The sequence below is a fragment of the Cnephaeus nilssonii genome, assembly GCF_951640355.1.
Source record: "Cnephaeus nilssonii genome assembly, chromosome: 2".
In the NCBI taxonomy this organism is placed as follows: Eukaryota; Metazoa; Chordata; class Mammalia; order Chiroptera; family Vespertilionidae; genus Cnephaeus; species Cnephaeus nilssonii.
The window spans coordinates 11,004,002-11,023,957 of NC_137073.1; the positions used below are offsets into that span (position 1 = coordinate 11,004,002).

The following is a 19,956-nucleotide window of genomic DNA, read 5'->3' on the forward strand; positions in this document are numbered from 1 at the left end:
CTCTTTATCTGACCTTCAATTCTAAATGATACCTTTGCTGGGTAGAGTAACCTTGGTTGTAGGTTCTTGCTATTCATCTCTTTGAATATTTCTTGCCACTCCCTTCTGGCCTTCATAGTTTCTGTTGAGAAATCAGCTGACAGTCGTATGTGTACTCCCTTGTAGGTAACTAACTGTTTTTCTCATGCTGCTTTTAATATTCTCTCCCTGTCTTTTGCTCTTGGCATTTTAATTATGATGTGTCTTGGTGTGGTCCTTCTTTAGATTCCTCTTGTTTGGGGTTCTCTGCACTTCCTGGACTTGTAAGTCTATTTTTTTTACCAGGTAGGGGAAGTTTTCTGTTATTATTTCTTCAAATAGATTTTCAAGATCTTGCTCTCTCCCTTCTTCTGGCACCCCCATAATTCGAATGTTGGTATGCTTGAAATTGTCCCAGAGAATCCTTACACTATCTTCATATTTTTTGGATTCTTTTTGCGTTTCTGGTTGGGTGTTTTTGCTTCTTCGTATTTCAAATCTTTGAGTTGATACTTGGGATGCTCTAGTCTGATGTTGGATCTCTGTATATTATTCTTTATTTCAGTCAGTGTATGCTTAATTTATAATTGGTTCTTTTTCATATCCTTGAGGATTTCACTATATTTCTTAGATGTTTCTAGAATATTCTTGAGTAACCTTATAACTATGGTTTTGAACTCTACATCCAGTAGTTTGCTTTCCTCCATTTCTTTCATTTGTGACCTGTTTCTTTGTGTACGCATTTTGGCTGTTTCCCTGTGTTGATAGAGTGGCTTTGTGTGCTAGGTGTCCTATAAGGCCCAGTGGCTTAGCCTCCCAAATTACCTGAGGTGGACACACTTGGTGCACCCCTTTGTGGGCTGTGTGCACAGTGGTGTTGTAGTTAAGTCTTGATTGCTGTTGGTATCACTGGGAGGAATTTACCTCCAGGCCAATTGGCTGTGAGGACCAGTTGTGTCTACAATTGGAGAACTTCTGTGCTGGAGACACCCTTATAGGGAAGAACTTGCTTCATTGGGGCTTTGGCACTCACTGAGTCTGCTCCATGAGTGTGTCTCTTTTGGATGTGAAGCGTTGTAATCTGGATGGTCTCACTCTGACCACTGGGTACACTGGGTACAGGGGCAAAGTCAGCCACTGCCTGTGGCCACCCAGCAGGAGCTACAGAGAGATCTGCTATTCCTCCTCTTTGTTTGGGGTTTGGAGGTGCTTAGATGAGGCCCAGGTGTGAAGCAATGCAAGCTATTGTGGAGCCTTGGGTCTTCTTTTGGAAGCTCTGGGACTCTCTGACCCAGCTGCAGTTTGTTAGGTTTTAGATTGCAAATGGCCAAGCCATTCATATGCAAAAGCCTTTGGGCACAGCGTGGGTGGGGTTGTAAATTGGGTGGGGCATGGTCTCAGGGAATCACCAGGGGGGAGCAAACAGCAATGGCTGCCCATCAGCCCTGCCCCGAAGAGGCCCCTGGGTCTCTGTATCCTGTGGCACTGTGCAGGAACAATGATCATTGGAAGCACCTCTGAGACAAAGCCGCCATCGAGTTCCAGCCCGATGCCAGGCAGTCCAGTTTCTCTCCGTATGAGTCTGGGTCCCCAGAGTCTCACCCGGAACTGGAGTTCAGAGCAGTCGGGAGCTTGTATCTCCCTCCTGATTGAAAAAGACACTTAGAAAGTTGCTAGCCCCTTTTCGTGTGTGCCTCTGTACCTCCACACTTCCACACCTCTGCACCTCCTACCGGACTCAATGCACATTTCTCTTTCCTTCTACTTGTGGAATTTTCACTCAGCCAGCCTTCCTGTGGTTTTGGATAATATTAGTTTTGTCTTTTAGTTGTAGTTTTGATGTGGTTGTGCGTAGCAGCAAGTTCAGGTGTTTACCTATGCCGCCATCTTCGTAATATTATTGTCCCCACTTCGTAGATGAGAATGCTGGGGCACTGTCTACATGGAACTAAGACACATGGGGATGGAGCTATTGTAAACATGAAGCTATTCGTGGTTTTATGTGACTTGGGAGGAGGTGGCTACAGTAGACCAGAAGAAGTTGGCTGGATCACAGCACTCCCCTAACTTTTCTTGACTCTTTAAATGATTTAAAATGGGGTTTTAGGCCCTGATCTATGCTCACACTGGAATGTGCCTATGACAGTGGATTGGAGAAATAAGTGCCCTTTTCCTCTGAAGCAGGAAGTAACACATGGTGTATGATCTTGACCAGGAAGGCAAAAGAGGCCCCAACCCAGCCCTGTGGTGGGTGAACAGCCAAGGAGACGAAGTGAAGTGGAGTTTCAGAGAGCTGACAGATTTCACCTGTCGTGCAGCCAACGTCTTCACACAGACCTGTGGCCTGCAGCAGGGAGACCGTCTCGCCTTGATTCTGCCTCGAGTGCCTGAGTGGTGGCTGGTGACCATGGGCTGCATCCGAACAGGTCAGTGACTCAGAGAGACCCGTAGAGACCTTAGGGATGTCCTAGAGCCAACTGGTCCAGGAACACCAGGTGCTTTCTCTTCCCCTACATTCTGTCTTCTTTACAGTCTTTCTCTTTCTCAGACTCCCTCACAAATTTTTACCTCTTATCCCTTACTCTCTCCCTCACCCTCACATATGCTCAAACACAATGTCACACACACACACACACACACACACACACACACACACACACACACACTTTCTCTCTTTTTTTCTTTATTGATTAAGGTATTTTATATGTGTTCTTATCCCCCTCTTACCTCCCCACAACCCTCCTGCTCATGCCTTCACCCCCGTGGTGTCTATGTCCATTGGCTATGCTTATATACATTCATACAAGTCCTTTGGTTGATCTCTCCCCCTTACCTGCACCCTCCCCTAACTTCCCTCTGAGGATTGACAGTCTGATGGATGCATCTCTGTCTCTGGATCTGTTTGTTCATCAATTTATGTTGTTCATTAATTCCTCAAGTGAGTGAGATCATGTGATATTTATCTTTGTGACTGACTTATTTCACTTAGCATGATGCTCTCCAGTTGCATCTATGCTGTTACAAATGGTAAGAGTTCCTTAGTTTTACAGCAGCATAGTATTCCATTGTGTAGATATACCACCATTTTTAATCCACTCATCTGGTGATGGGCACTTAAACTGTTTCCAAATCTTAGCTACTATAAATTGTGCTGCTATGAACATAGGGGTGCATATATCCTTTCTGATGGGTGTTTCTGATTTCTTGGGATATATTCTTAGAAGTGGGATTACTGGCTCAAATGGAAGCCCCATTTCTAATTTTTTAAGGAAACTCCATACTGTATTCCACAGTGGATGCACCAGTCTGCATTCCCACCAGTATGTGGGAAGGGTTCCTTTTTCTCTGCATCCTCGCTAGTACTTGTCATTTGTTGATTTGTTGATGATAGCCATTCTGACAGGTGTGAGATGGTATCTCATTGTCATTTTGATTTGCATCTTTTGGATGATTAGTGACTTGGAGCATGTTTGCATATGTCTCTTGGCCTTATGTATGTCCTCTTTTGAAAAGTATCTATTTAGGTCCTTTGCCCATTTTTTTTATTGGATTGTTTATCTTCCTTTTGATAATTGGATGAGTTCCCTATAAATTTTGGAGATTAAACCCTTATCGGATATAACATTGGCAAATATGTTATCCCAAGCAGTGGGCTTTCTTGTTGTTTTGTTGATGGTTTCCTTTGCTGTGCAGAAGCTTTTTATTTTGATATAGTCCCATTTGTTTATTTTCTCCTTAGTTTCCATTGCCCTAGGAGCTGTATCGGTAAAGATATTGCTATGACATAGGCTTGATATTTCACTGCCTGTGGATTCTTCTAAGATTTTTATGGTTTCCCATCTTAAATTTAAGTTCTTTATCCATTTTGAGTTTATTTTTGTATATGGTGTAAGTTGGTGGTCTAGTTTCATTTTTTTGCATGTATCTTTCCAAGTATCCCAACACCATTTACTAAAGAGACTGTCTTGATGCCACACACTTTCTCTTTCACAGTCTCAGACATTATTGCTTTTTTGAAATTCATCAATTGTCAACCTTTTGCCATATTGCAGCCACCCACTGAGTTAGTAAAGAATCAGTTGCAGACATTGTGACACCCATAAATACCATGTAAATACTCATAAACCCTGGATCTCAGACATTTCCTTCACATCACCACAGCAGGCTTACCAAACAAGAAGTCTGACATTGGTACAATATATGTTACCTGATAGCTATCCATAGTCCACATTTCCCAATTGCCTTAATAATGTCCTTGACAGCCATTTCTTTCTTTAAGTCCAAAATCCAATTGAGGTTCATGCATTGCATTTAGTTGTCATGTCTTCTCAGTCTCTTTTAACCTAGAAGGGTTCTCTAGCCTTTTCCGCATGGCAATGACATTTTGAAGTGTCTAAGCCAGTTGCTTTGCAGGCGGTGCACCCAAATGTGTATTTCTGACTCTTGCTTGATGATTATATTCATCTTAAAACATCTTAGCAGCAGTGCTGGGAGGACAGTGTTGTGACTTTGTCGGTGCATCACATGAGGGGTCTATGCAGTTGTTTTGTCTTCCATCAGTGACACTGTTCATCTCGTTAGAAGGGTGGTAGTCCACTGTGTCAAGGCACCTTTTCTCTTCCTGACCAGTAAGAAGTCTGTGGGGCAACACTTATGAGTCTAGTGAATATCCTGCTCCCACTGACTTTCACCCCATGGGTTGAGTGACCACTGATGATTCTTGACTGAGTTGAATATTATTATGGTGGTTTTACATGAGGATTTTCTGTTTATATCACCCCCTCTACATTCATTAGTTAGCATTTTCTATAGAGACTTTCCTTTCCCTTTTAATTGCTTATCCATCTGTCTACCTACCTACCTACCTACCTACCTATCTAATTTAGAATCAGTATGGGACTTGTGGATTTTTTTAATCACTTCAGTTGAATCACATGTTCACACAACAGTCTGTTCATGCTCTTGCTTATATATTCTCTCTCTCTTTTTTCCTCATAAAATAGTTGATTAATCCATCTAGTTCCTGTGGAATTAAACGTGAATAGCAACAGCAAAGGAAGCATAAAGAAGCCATGTGACCTGTAGAGCTAAGAGAGGGCCCATGAGAATCCCAAGATGTGAGCTCAGCCCTCTGGGAAAAGCATAACTAAAGAGGAGTAGAAGCAGAGAAAGGGAATTCCAAGAACGGGATTGGCACATACAAAGGCTTACAGTCAGGAGTTGCCTATGTGAATGGCTATTTTGAAACAGAGAATAGAGGTGGAAGCGAAAGGTGGAGCATGGGCAGCGTTTTCAGTGTCAGAACGGGGAGCGTTGAGTTTTCTGGAGAGAGGACACAGGTGTTAGTGAAGAGAAGTGAAGGTGAACGTGGTGGGGAGGCAGGCTAAATGGCCATCTCAGGAGTGATTAAAGAAAATTGAGTTTATTTAAGGAAAACGGGATGGGGGTGGGATTCCCAAAGGGAAGGGTTGCACAGCACCGAGCCAAGGGGATGATGGTGAGCCCAGGAGCAGGAGTTTCATCCTTCTATGCTGTCACGTGGGAATCTATTGTCTTCAGTGGGTTTGGGGGCTGAACTGCTGGGGATGGAATACAGGTGTGCCATTGGGTGTCTTCAGGACAGTTTCACTTCCTTATATGGTCTGATTCCTGGTGTCTGGCAAGCATTTCCTGCTCTTTGTTTTCCTGTGGCCAGAAGCTTACAAATGGCTGTCAAGGATTTCATTGCCTTCTAGTCCTAACAATAGTAAATGTGGGGGGAAAGTTGATGCTCTTTGGAACTTACACAGATTATAATATGGAAGTTCCAGGGCAAGGCATCTGGTGGGGAGATTAGAATCCAATAGGTGCACACAAATACTTGAACTAATTGTTGGTGACAACAGATGGAAGGGAGGGAAGTTAGGAAAGTTCAAGGGACAATGTGATTAATTTGGACATGAGGGATGAAGGAATGAAGGGATTCCCAATGATACATGGATGAGAGAAGGGGGTGTGAGGAGAAAAGTGGGGGCTGGGATGCAGCTATTCCTTATGTCAGAGACAATATCCTCCTTGCATCTGTGCTCCCAGGTCCCATGTAAACTCTTGCAAGGTAGGATCCACCTGTCTGCTGGCTGCACCCATCTAGAGTAGAAAGGTTTATGGCAAGCGTTTCAAATTATAATGTGCGTGGGAATCACTTGGAGGTCCTGCATTTTAGCAGGTTCTGGACCTGCCGCCTTGGCTCAGTGGTTGCATATTGACCTATGAACCAGGAGGTAATGGTTCAATTCCCAGTTGGGGCATGGGCCCGAGTTGCAGACTATATCCCCAATGTGGGTGTGCAGGAGGCAGTCAATCAATGATTGTCTCTCATCACTGATGTTTCTATCTCTCTCTTCCTCTCAGAAATCAATGAAAATGTATTTTAAACAAAAATTTTTAAAATGCAGTTCTGATTGGGTAGGTTTGGGTGTGGTGTGGTGGTGCTGAGACTATGGGTCTTTGTGTATCAAGAGGTTAGGAGATTTCTATGCAGATCAGACAGGCCTGAAGCCCATGGTTGTGAAAGAGGAAATGAATCAAATAATTTCTTTCTCATCCCCAGGGATTATCTTCATGCCAGGGACCACCCAGATGAAGGCCAAGGACATTCTCTACCGACTGAAGAAGTCGAATGCCAAGAGCATCGTGACCACAGATGCCCTTGCCCCGGAGGTGGACTCTGTGGCCTCTAAGTGTCCCGCTCTGAAAATTAAGCTCTTGGTGTCTGACCACAGCCATGAGGGGTGGCTGGACTTCCGATCTCTGATTAAGTGAGTTTTGGGTGTGATGGAGGTGCTCTCTGAGGAGAGGAGAAGGCCATGCACACCCAAGCGCTGTAGAGAGACAGCTGGTGGTAGGAAGCTCACCAGGCCTGCCTCCAGAAACCTTTTCCCAGCTATGTCCCTGACCTGCTGTGTGACCCTGGGCTACTTCCTTCCCCTCTCTTAGCCAAGGTTACTTCATCTGCAATATCAGGACATTGCACTTCTATGCTTCACACCCCGGGGATGTGAAAGGAGGTGTAACGTCAGAGGATTACTGTGTTCCAAGCTTCTTGTAGTGGGAATCTAAGACACTATCCTATGTAATAAAGAGGGAATATGCTAATTAACCATCACACCCACACAAATATGGCGGCGCCCACAGCCTATAAGGAGGGAATATGCTAATTGACTGCCCTGCCCTCAAAGATAGCAGCGCCCACAGCCCCAAGATGGCGGTGCGTAGTCCCCTCAGCCCCGCCAGGTCAGCAGGTGCACAGCACTGCCAGTCCCACCACCAAGTAGGTCTAGCAGCTCCACATGGCTGCGTCCAGAACCCCCCAGTCCCCTCAGCCCCCCAGCCGACAAGGGCTCACCCCAGGTGCAGGCAAACCTCTGATTTTGGAAGCCCAGCCGACCCCCAAGGTGCAGGCAATCTTTAGATGTTGGCTCCCTAGCTGCCTAGGGCCAGCTGGAAGTACAGGCAAGCATTGGATGATGGTTTCCTAGCCTCCCAGGGTGGCCCAAGGCACATGCAAGCCTCAGATGGCAGCTGCCCAGCTGCCCAGGGCTGGCCCGAGGTGCAGGTAAGCCTCTGATGGTGATTACCCAGCTGCCCAGGGCTGCCCGAGGCTCAGGTAACCAGGGATGGCCAAGGCTTGTGCTGCTGGCAGTGGCAGCAGCAGAGGTGTGATGGAGGTATAACCTTTTCCTGATCACCGGGTCACCTCCTGCTCCTGAGGCATCCCGGGCTGTGAGAGGGGGCAGGCCAGGCTGAAGGAACCCCCTATCCAGTGCATGAATTTTCATGCACTGGGCCTCTAGTTCATATATAAATATAAAACATATATGTGAATAAGTTGAATGAGAGGTTAAAATGATTCCTTAAGGTGAAAGTTGAGACTGTAAGAAAAATGAGGCTGTTACTGGCAGGGGCTTTTGGGGCAAACACCTCCCAGGGTGTGGGTGTCCTTCGAAAGTTAGGGAAATGCCAGGAGGTCAGAGAGACCCTCCACCTCCAATCCTTTAATTCTGTGAGCCTTCGGGTGTTTTTTACAATGTTTACCTAAGAAATGCCCAGACCTGCAGGAAGTTTTGTGAGTTTGTTTGAGCCAAACTGACAATATGTGCTGGGCAGCAAGACCTCAAATGCTCTGGAGGAAAACTGTTTTCTAGCTTCTATCATGCACTTGAAATTCAGGAGGGGACGCAAGAAAGACTAAGGTGGGAAAAGCCAGGTGGGGATGGGATTACAGGATAGTTAAGATTCTCTGCTCTCTTGAGGGGTCACACCTCCTTCAAGGGATATTACTTTCCCCGTATTTCAACGGCGTGTTAACCTAGATGCACACGAGCAATGGACAGGGTTGCTTAAGGCAAAGATAACCCTTTCACCAGAGAAGCTCTGTGTCAGGGGCCTGCCTCCCGCCATGCCCTGCCCGGGCAGGGATTTATGATCAGATCACCTGGGAGCTTAGTTCACAGAGCCCCTGTTCCACCCGCAGCTCAAACCTTGCTGGGTGTCTTTTCTTTGTCTCTTTTATTTTTCTGAGGTAACACTGGTTTATAACGAATAAGTTGCACTGGGTTTGTTTTTTTTGAAATACCACTCTTTTTTAAAAGTAAAATGTTATTCGACCCCCAAAGGCAAACACAGTGACGTCACACCTTGTATTGGACTCTAAGGTTTGGAGTTGGGGCTCTCCCTCTAGGGAACACGCCCTCACCTCCCCCTGCGCTACCTTTGCCTCTCTCTCTCCTCACGCTAAGGGCCCTTCTTCTGCCCGAACTTGTTTCCGAAGCCAATGCAGCCCCGCTGGCTCACCTCTACTACCTCTGTGGCTTCTAGATAAACGTTCTTTTATAATTTCAATAAACAAATAAAGTCAGAGAGTTAAACACACACACACAAAACTTAAATAAATAATACTGTTGGCCAGCCAGCATGGCTCAGTGGTTGAGCTTCGACCTATGAAGCCTGAGGTCGAGGTTCCATTCCTAGTCAGGGCACATGCCCAGTTTGCAGGCTAGATCCAAGGTGTGGGGAGGGGGGCGGGCATGCAGGAGGCAGCCAATCAATGATTATCTCTCATCATTGATGTTTCCACCTCTCTTTACCTCTCCCTTCCTTTCAGAAATCAATAAAACATTTTTAAAAAATAGTACTGTTGAAAAATCCCTTAAATTGCCCAGAGTCAGGACTGTACCATTTCTCAGCAAGAGCCAGTGTTCCCTCCAGCATTTGGATGATCTGCAGTTTATTTGATCAACACAGGAAGCTCACAAACCCAATCATCGCCAGCCAGGCCCGGAGGCTGAGTGTAGAAGCTCCCAGGAATCAAGGCCCAGTGATTCTCCCTTCTTTCACTCTCACTCTCCCTCGCTTTCTCTGCTCCTTCCCCCTCCCCCACCTACCACCAAGGTTATGGAGTGAAATTCCTGTAAATTTAGTTTGTATGAAAGCAAGATTAGCAGTGTGAGTAAGAGGAAAGTCTATGCATCACATCGGGTTTGAACCCTGGCTCTGCCAATTGCTGGCTGTATGTCTTCAGGCAAGTTACCTAAACTCTCTGAGCCTCAGTTTCCTCATCCACAAAGGGAGCATGACAGGTTGGGCATAGTCACCTCTTGGGATTGCTCTGAAGATTGAATGAGTTCTTATTTGTAAGTCATTTACTTGTAGAGCATTTTTGGAAACAGTAAGTTCTATTTCAATGTTTGTTAAGTTATAAAATATTTGGCTGTGTTTTCCCTATTTTTAAAATGAAGAAATGTCAGTGCTCTTACCCAAGTCACCCATAAACTCTGTTCGATGCTTCAGACCTGGAAAGCAGTTTTTCCTCCAGTGTTGCAAAACTCCAGTTTTCTGCACTGGCCCGGTAGCTCAGTTGGTTAGGTTGTGGGTTTGATCCCTGGTCAGGGCACATACAAAAATTAACCAAAGAATGCATAAGTAAGTGGAACATCAAATCCATCTCTCTCTCTCTCTCTCTCTCTCTCTCTCTCTCTCTCTCTCTCTCTCTCTCCCTTCCTCTCTCTAAAATCTATACAAGCAAACCAGGTTTCTGCATTTGAGCCTTATGTTGTTTCTTTGGCTTACCCTGAGGGTGGAGTCAGGAGACTTGACTTCTCTCCTTTTCTGTTCAATCCCTTTGTAGATCAGCATCCCCAAATCACACCTGCATTAAGTCAAAGACCACGGACCCAATGGTCATCTTTTTCACCAGTGGCACCACCGGCTTCCCCAAGATGGCAAAACACAGCCATGGACTTTCCTTGCGACACTCCTTCCCTTCATGGTAGGAAAGAGGGCACCAACTTAGTGTGTGTGTGTGTGTGTGTGTGTGTGTGTGTGTGTGTGTGTGTTGGGAAAGGTGCTCTAAGTAGAACCAAGTCCATCCTGCTTCTCCCTTCTGCTCTCTTTGGTTCAGACCACTGAGGGTCTCAGAGGCGAAGGTCTGGACTTCTAAGTGTGTGTTGACAGAAGCCTCCCAGTGACAAGGGGGTCCTGCCTGAGCACCTTCACAGGTGTGGAGGGGACATGGGTGGAGGCAGCAGGCGTTCTGAAAGCTGCACTCATGGCAAGCCATGTGTCTTTATCACTGGTTCCAGGTTTGGTGGGAGGAGGACAGAAAGTTCTAGGTATGTGGTCTGTACAGATACGGAGGTGGAGTTTCCCAATCATGAGCCATTAGGGGGAAGTAATACCTGGAATCAAGCCACTGCCATTAACCTAAAATAAATAATTGTAGAGGCTGAAGAAATAGCCTTGGGTTAATCATTTAACCAATATTAAACCAATCTTCTCCCTCCTACTTCCTCCTCCCCAACTAGTAATATATATTTTGTACCTTATTAAGCAGACCAGGGAGTAGAGGAGGTGTCTGTGGACACTGGGTATCTGTTCTAATGATAACACTTTATAAGTGAAATCCTGAAGGAATTGGGGTGGAAAGAAAGGGGTGGGGGAGTCTGTGTAGTGAGAACAACACAGGCAAAAGCACGAAGATATTAAAGGTAACATTACAGAGATTTGAGAGGAACTGCTGCTCAGGGTGTCATGGAGGCACAGATGGGAGCAGCTGAGAAAGTGAGTAGGGCCCAGAGCACACAGGGTCGTGGGGACTTTGGTGTAGAGATTGAGCTTATTGGGAAAACAGTGGGCGTTATTGAAAGGTTGTGAACAAGGGAGAGACCTAATCAAATTTGTATTTTGAAAAGATCACTGTGGCTGAAGTATGGAGAATGGCTGGGGAAAATAATAGATTTAGAAAGACCTGTTAGGGGTTCTTAGAATAATTTCAGAGCAAGATGGTGGTGGTTTGGACAAGGTGCTGGGGACATGAAGTAAGTTAAGAAGTCTGAGATTTTAGGAAATAGAATGGGAAGGTGTGCTGGCAAGATATGGGAGGTGGGAGGGGCTGGAGAGTCAAGGTGGACTCCCAGGTTTTGAGCTTGGACAGTAATGACATTCACTGAAACACAGAGAGCACTGGAGAAGAATTAGTCCAGAGGAGCAGGAGACATTAGGATGCTCTGGGTTTGAGATGCCCGAGAGACAACCCAGAAGAGATGCCCAGTGGGCAGTTGGGTCTGAAGCTCAGAACAGAGGTCCCTAGCTTGTAATTTCCTGTGGGTGTACCACAGCCCTAAGAGATGGGAAGAGGGAGTGTGAATGGCTCTCCAGGCCCCTCCCTACTAATAGAAGAGCTCTTCAAAGCCATCTCTCCTAATGGGAGAGTTGAGTTTTTCTCAAGGAGTAATGCACACAGAGTTCCTGCAGAAGCAGTAAGAGTAGGTGGAGAAATGCTTCAGTCCTAGATGAGTAGCAACTGGATTCAATTTTCCATCTACCAGCTGTTTCTGTTATTTTTTACTTATTTTTGTTAATCCTCACCCAAGGATATTTTTCCCCGTTGATTATTGTAATTATTTATTATTTTTTAAAATGAGAGACAGTGCAGGACTCAAAGTTGCACTTTTAAAAATTATATTTAATTGGTTTCAAAGAAGAAGGGAGAAGAGATAGAAACATCAGTGATTAGAGATCGTGCCCACAACCCAGGCATGTGCCTTGACCAAGAATGCAACTGTGGTTACAAAGCTGAAGTCACTGTATTTTGGAGTCAGCAGGAAATTACTGCAGCTGAAGGCCACTGATGTCTTCTGGTGCATGTCAGATCCAGGCTGGATTGTGGCTATCATGGGGACCCTGTTTGAACCATGGACAGCAGGGTCTACAGTCTTCATCCATCATCTGCCTCAGTTTGACCCTAAGGTCATTGTAGAGGTAAGAGGACTAATGTGTCAGTGTCAACAAACTCCAGGAGAAACTCATGTTTCAGGCTCAAAAGCTGGCCCCTGCGGAGAATAGTGTATAGAACAAAGCAGCCCATTAGGGTGATATAACCTGGGCTCTGGGTGTCTGAAAATGTGAGGCGCTGAATCAGTCAGTGAACCACCTAGAATACACATTTTGAGAAATTAAAGCAACCAGCACAATCTCAGGTCTCCTGGCTCCTCCAGGGCCAGGTGGCTGGTGTGTGTGTGTGAACTGATTGAAGTGTTTAAATACAGAGCCCTTGGAATATGATGGTTTTAGTTCCCTTTCACACCTTTATTTTTTTTTATTTTTTTAAATTATTATTATTATTTTTTACATATGTGTCCTTATTCCCCCATTACCCCCCACACCCCACTCCCTTTCACACCTTCAACATTTGTTAGTGGTAACCTCACCTCTCCGAGCTCAGTCTCTTCACCTGTCAGATGGAGTTTTAATAGTTACAACCTCATAAGGTTGTTGGGAATATTGAGATGATACAGGCACAGTGTGTAAAGTGCTTAGCCCTCAGGCCTGCACCTGAAAACACTCAGGAACTGGCAGCAGTTGCTGTTATTATGCGTACATCATGGATGAATGTGCTCTCCCAGAAGGGAGATCAGAATTAAAATGGTAATAATTTAAAGAATTAAGTTGCCACCACGAACAACAAAAGAATGGTAATAATTGGACAGTATTTTTCATCTTAAGTATAAATATAAAATTTTTCTCTGTTCACCTTGTAGACACTCTTTAAATACCCCATCACCCAGTACTTTGCTGCGCCCTCTGTATTTCGAATGATTCTGCAGCAGAATTTTAGCAGGTATGTAGAAGTGGCTTGTTGTAATCACAATCTTTGGGTAGGATTTTAAGGAGTCTGTTTCACTGAGGTCTTGGTGTCGGTGGAAAACAGGCTCTTGCATGGGGTTGGGAGGAAAGAATCCCAAAGATCCACGCACAGGAGATTGCGATGTGTTCAATGTGGTTTATTTGTTACGTAACATCAATAGAGTTCTCCTCTGGGCTTCCCAAGGCCCATCTCTCGGCCCTGCCCTGGAAAAAGTCCAATCTCGTCTTCAACAGGCCAACGCAGAGGCCAATGCCCGGAGTTTCTGCTTCATGATCCTTCGGGCCTGGAAGTCTCTCCCAGGCCCAGGTGGCTGTAGACTAAGGTGACCAGACATCCCGCTTTTGGCGGGACAGTCCTGATTTTTAACAATTTGTCCCGTGTCCCACGGCGTTTTTAAAAAGTCCCAATTTTTGGAAAGAATGCAAGACAAGCTAGGGAATGGCGGGAGAATGGGAAGGGAATATACGGTTTCCGGCGGCCATGTGGCTATTTAGCCAGGATATGAGTTTTATATTATTTTTATTAATTTTATAATGTTAAACTTTAATAATAACAAATAATTGTTGAGAACTGATTATCGAGAACTGCTTATCAAAGTTCGCATTGTTGATCAGTTGTTAGAATTCGACCACCATTGTTTGGACTTAATGAACAATGGCATTTTTTGGGATTGGCAACGACGAAAACATTTTGTAACTGTCTCTCAGACGATACACATCGTACTGCGTGCTAGTAAGCTAGTTAAACAAGTGATGTCATTACAAATCAGCTATTCAGATAATTTAGATAAGTAATTTATTTATTTATTTCATAAATACATAAATTTTCTTGAATTTAGCAGACAGTACTCGTATTATTTATATTTTATAGTGGCGGCAAAAGGTCTAGCGCCGGCCTTGAAAGTGACACTTACGACTTAGGTTATGGCAAATTCAGAGGAAAAATAATACAAGTTAGTATTGTTATTATTTAGAAAGAAATATAGGATTAAAATTAAAATAATTTTTAAAATATAGTTACTTTATAAAAATCAAATTAATTTAATTTATAAACTAACAATAAAATATGTTCATGTAATTATGTACCTACTTACTGTGTTTTTAAGCAATATGTATATAATAATTTATAATATAATTTTAAATTATTTTTTTACATTTTTAACATAATGAGTAAGAAAAGAGGATGCAAATTCAACGATGATCTAAGAAGTGAATTTCCTTTTATTAAAAAATCAAAAGCGATTACAATATAGACCAAATTTTTAATCAAGAACCCCCCCCCCCACCACCCTCCCCCGGCCCCCCCCGCCCCCCCCCCCGCCAATGGTGTCCCGCTTTACCAATGTTAAAATCTGGTCACCTTACTGTAGACCTGCATGGTCCTTTGCTCCTGGGCAGGAGGGACAGGAACAAATTGGGCCAGTGGGGTCCCAGGCAAGAGAGAGAGCCAGCATTACCCCCTGGGTCTCAACCAGGAGCCTTTTCAAAACAACCAGTTAACTTCCCAAGATTCCAGGGGCATGCATGGGTCCACCCCTAGTCAAGGATCTTTTCCTAGGTTAGACTGACATCCTCTATGGTCCAACACCTCCCCCTGTGCCATTTTGACTTCACTGGGCAGTTCCTGATCTCCCCCATGCCCCCTCCCACACACAATCCTGGACCACAGGGGAGAGAGAGGTGTTAATCCCCTTGGGGGAGCTATGCTGCCATTTCTTGGGTGTGAAACTGGAGCTTCCTGGTGAAGCAAATGGGTCTCTACTTCCCAGCTGACTGTGCTCAACATGGTCAGCCTCTCCCCTGGCTGTTTCTTTCAATAACCAGCCAAGGATGGTAACGGTCTGACTGTTTTAACTCTGGTTCTTTGAGGGCAGTGAGAGCTAGTGTGTGTGTGTGTGTGTGTGTGTGTGTGTGTGTGTGTGTGTTTGTGTGTGTAATGCTGGTAGCGATAATTATCAGCCAGTCAAATTTGTTTATTAAGCAGGACTCAGATCCAAATGAAACAGTGAGCCTTGCATCATTGTGGGTGTTTCTCTTTTTTAAACTTTTTGATTGTGAAATAACAAACACAGAAAAATACATAAGACATAGATTTGTAGATAAAGAAATTTTTGAAAATTAAACCATTAGGTAACCACTCATTCAAGTCACAATAAGAGAACATTGCCAGCCCAAGTGACCTACTCAGACCTCTCCAACTCCCCGAAAGGAACTCACTATCTTGACTTTTATGGTGTTCACTCATTTGTGTGTTTTTTTCTTCCTCCACGCCCCCCTCTCCTCGTAGTTTACCTCTTAAGGAAATATCAGTCTCTTTTAGTTGCTTGTGAGGTTTGTAATCATATAATTCTGTAATATGCAGCTTCTTTTCCAATGTTATATTTCTAAGGTGAGCCCACGTTGCATTATATTGCTGTAGCTAACTTTTATTGCCATATAATATCAATTTTATGAAAAGTCCATATTTTTCCATCTCTTCAACCACTAATGGACATTTGGGTGGTTTCATTTGAGGGCAATTGATGACTACCACTGTTCTTGCACCTTCACTCTGAGCACATAAGCACTCACTATGTGGGGTCTTTCAGGAGAAATTGCTGAGTCACACTGACACCGCATCCTACCCCCTATTTTCCAAAGTATCCAATCGCTGTGTGTGCCCACAAGCAGGGAGGCGGCGTTCCCTTGTTCCACATCTTTGGCAACATTTGTTCCTGTCAGAGTCTTTAATTTTTACCAATCTGATGGATGTTGTGTTATTTTGCTATAGTTTTATTTTATATTTCCCCGTGTTTGTAGATTAATTTTGAGCTAAACTGCAATCTTATCTTTGAACCTAATGCGCACTTATATATATTTCAGAGACTCTAAAATGGAAATGGCTGCTTCAAAAATCAGACCTAATAACATTTAGACACAGAGTTAAAATGTCGAGGACTTGAACAACTACCCTTCCGAAGCTAACTCTGAAATATAACTTGCTTTTATTCACGAAGCTTCCATCCCTGCATGCCCTTGGAGTCTGCCTCTACCTATATTTTAAAGCTCATATGACAGCCACTTTTTGCAACATTCCTCAGATGATGAACTTGGTCCAAACCCAGTAAAAATCCAATCAGGGCATCACTAATGACTCCACTGGAGACTGCTAATTTTACCTACATTGCAGAAAGCTCCAGACGAGTGAGGAAGACACCCCTAATGAAACCAGCCCCCTTGTCCACCACTCCTGACTCTGTGTAACAGAAGAGGTGTTGGGGGGAGAGGGGGAAGTAGGGGAGCCAGATGTCTGCTCTGAAGCTCTGTGGACACCTGTCTCCGCCAAGCCTCAGGTTCCCCACTCTGGAGCATTGCTCTGCTGGCGGAGAAGCCGTGCTGCCCGAGGAGCAAGAGAAGTGGAGAGAACGGACGGGCCTTCTGATCCACCAAATCTATGGACAGTCAGAAACGGTAGGTGGACGGGCCCCGCAGGGCCACCGAGCCCAGCAGAGGAGCTGAATCTGCCAGAGCGTGTGCACAGGCCCCACTGTGTGCACAGATCCCACTGGGCTCGCAGCCAGCAGAGGGCGGCTCTGGAGTTCCAGGCAGATTGGCCCCAAATCAGTTTGCAGAGAGAGAATTCACACACAGTCTTCGACTTGTCAAGACCCCAGTGTGCTGACGGCTATTGGACAAAACCTTCCATAGGGGTCTGAGGACCGGGCTATGACCCTGGGATCAAGGAGCTGGGAGGAGCGATGCCAATGGAGGCGACACCTGCCTCACAGAGGCCCCGCCTGCGAGTGCTGCCCAGGTCACCCTCCCTCCCTAGAGCAGCAGCCACAGGGCCAGGCAGGAGCTGGCCCCGAAGCTCATCTCTGGGTTGTATGGGGGCAGCACACACGTGTGATTGTGGACCACGAACAGGAGCGGAGGAGGGAGCAGGGCCATCACACACACACACACACACACACACACACACACACACACACAGTGTGACCCCCAAGGGTGTCAGTGAGCACGCAGTGGGCAAGCCTAGCAGCCTGCTGTGCTGTCTGGACCCTCAAGGGCTTCAGTGGTGGGAGGAGGGGCTGCCTCTCTCCGGAAGCATCCTCAACCCCCTGATGCTGACACAGCCACTCGCCCGCCTCCCACCATCCTGTCAGCTCACAGAGTCACCCCTCTCAGGACCTGTAGGGCGGGCTCTCTTGGTCCTAATTCACATGTTTGTCTGATGGTGTGTTGTTTTTGAGAAAAAAGTTTTATTTTGGTCAGTGAAGTGGTCTGCTTCCAGGCCTGAGGAATGTGAGGGCTCTAGGCCTGACCTTGCTTGGCTCACAGCTCACTGTTGGACAAGGAGAAGCACCCGCTACACCCGTAACCCCGCCCCTTGGCGTCCACTGCTTGAGCCACAGATACTCCTCCTGGCCGCAGGGAGCCTCATTGCTCAAAGCTCTTGCAACCCGCTCCCTCCCCTGTGGGCGTTGCTGAGTCCTGAAGAGTGAGCAGCAGCTTGGAGAGTCAGACCTTCCTCTGCCAGGAGATCCAGTCTCAGTTCCTCTCAGCATCGCCAATGGCAGCATCAAGCCCATAGGCAAACCGTGGAACCTGCCAGAAGCTCGACCTCCCTGTCTCCAAAATGGGAATAGAATGCCGACCCTGCGGGAGGTGGCGAGGGGAGTGGAAGCGAGTGTGCAAGCCCTGTCGATGCCCAGCCTGCACATCCCCCAGGGTCAGACCGCTGTCCTCAGTGATGTGGGGGGGTCGTGTTCCAGGTGTTAGGGGTGCAGAGCCTAAGTGGCATCTCTAAGCTCAGACACTTGTTATCTATGGAGGGAAACACCCGCAAAAGTCAGTATAAGGCCTGTTGGCGACCACAGAAATGCTGGGAAATGCCACCAGAGGAGGATCACCCGGGACTTCTCATGGGGTCTGAGTCTGGGCTGGTTGCCCTAAGGAGCCAGGTTAGCTCACTGGTGGGAGCCTGAGCAGCTTCCTGCCCCACAGGCTCTGAGAGGGGGTGCCCACCGAGCCCCTTTGACAGGTCAGACCCAGGGCATTAACTCATCTATGTGACTGTGCAGGCTGAGCTTTAGGACAGATGTGAGCTTCAGAGAACCAGGAAGGAGGCGTAGTTCACCAGGAGGGCCAATGGGGTGGGAGAGGTGGCAGAGGCACAGCCCAAGTGATTCCAGCGCAGCCCCGAGGGCAGATGAGGCAGGGTTCCTGTCAGGGTCGGTGCTGAGTAAGTGTTGGTCAATGGACACACGCCTGGCATGCAGTGGGCACTCCCACCCACCACACCCCACAGCCCCGAGCTCAGCCCTGTGCTCCTTTCCTGGCCTCCCCCACGGGGCCCTGTGGCCCCGGCATCGGGCACTGGCCCAGGACATGCCCCATGTCGGGCGCAGTGAATGTCTGCTGAAGAGCTGGGTCAATGCCCTGAGCCCAGGACACAGAGCTTCCAGCTCCCCCACAGGCTCTATGAGCAGCGCCGCATGGCCCTGGGAGCAGGAGTGCCGTGAACCATTCTTGCTGCTCCTTATCCGCCTGGAGCCTTTGACAACTGGTCTTCTCTTCCTTTTGTGCACAGGGATTCACATGCGGCACTACCCGGGGGTCACAGGTCAAGCCCGGTTCCATGGGGAAAGCCATCCCACCCTTCGACGTCCAGGTTTGGTCCTAAAGGCGTGGCCAGGGAGCACTGAGGGCTCAGCTGGGATCAGCCCCGTGTGACACCAGGCGGCAGAAGAGCCGCGCCCCCTGCCCGAGTTGTCCCTCCTCCTCTCCTAGGTCCCCTCTGGTGTCCTGGGAGGGTCAGTATTGTGGGCATCAGTGCAGCTCTCCGTGCCCGCCGATGCCGCGCACACAGCCGTGGCGCACAGGACCTGGAGGCACGCCGGCAGCTCTGTCCACCCTCCGGGCTCTTAGCTTGTCCTGACCCTGTTTTCTAGCTTGAAGACACATGCGGTGTCCACACCCGGAAACAAACACGCCCATGACTTGCTGATTTCAAAGACCTGACAGCTTCATTCTGTTTTCTGACAGGGATCTCCCCATGGTCCCCACTGGTGTCACACGCATAAGCCAGGCAGAGCTTGGGGTGGGGGTGGGGGGCAGGAGGGCTGGGAGCCCTGCAGGGGGCCTCACAGACCTCTTGCTCCAGATCATCGACGACAAGGGCAACATCCTGCCGCCCAACACTGAAGGCAACCTTGGCATCAGGATCAAGCCCACCAAGCCCATTGGCCTGTTCATGTTGTATGAGGTAAGGGCGCCCCGCCTGCAGCTCCCTGGCCCATGCACCCCTGTAGTGAAAACGGAGGGGACTCTATTGTGCATCCTGAGACTCCTCCCATCTCCCGTTATGTGCTCCAGTTCGGTGAAGCCAGGTCTAGTTCACGCAAAGCTCACAGCCTTTCTTCTCCTGACCCATGTGGCACTGGTGCGGGAGAGAAGCCGGGCTTCGGAGTCATCGGACTTGGGGCTGATGATTAAGAATGCAGGCTTCGGCTGGGTTCACATCCTACCTCCAGTTTACCAACGGGGTGTGCGCAAACCTGGTAACTGTCCTGAGCCTCCTGAGGCCTCCCTACCCCACTCCTCAGAGAAAACCTCCTGCAGACTGTAGGGGTCATGTGTTTTCCCGTGTCACATACATGGCAGAGCTACAGTTCAAATCCATGTCTTTCAGCCCCAGAGCCTAATGGGAAATTCAGGGGTTACAGAAACCTGTGATGGGCTCTAAGGAAACCTGCTGAGACTCCCGACCAGATA

General features: G+C 47.0%; 1 protein-coding gene across 1 annotated transcript in view; it reads left to right on the forward strand.

The window, feature by feature from the left end:
- Positions 1-2,212: 2,212 nt before the first annotated feature.
- The window catches only part of LOC307110189 (acyl-coenzyme A synthetase ACSM1, mitochondrial-like), a gene marked incomplete at its 5' end in the record, with an annotated part of 41,505 nt that continues 23,761 nt past the window's right edge, over positions 2,213-19,956 (forward strand). The window contains 8 exons of the mRNA XM_079789192.1: positions 2,213-2,444; positions 6,608-6,815; positions 10,184-10,324; positions 12,156-12,315; positions 13,095-13,174; positions 16,527-16,650; positions 18,773-18,853; positions 19,346-19,447. Of these exons, the coding sequence (XP_079645318.1) occupies positions 2,213-2,444; positions 6,608-6,815; positions 10,184-10,324; positions 12,156-12,315; positions 13,095-13,174; positions 16,527-16,650; positions 18,773-18,853; positions 19,346-19,447 (1,128 nt within the window). The remainder of the gene's footprint in view (positions 2,445-6,607; positions 6,816-10,183; positions 10,325-12,155; positions 12,316-13,094; positions 13,175-16,526; positions 16,651-18,772; positions 18,854-19,345; positions 19,448-19,956) is intronic.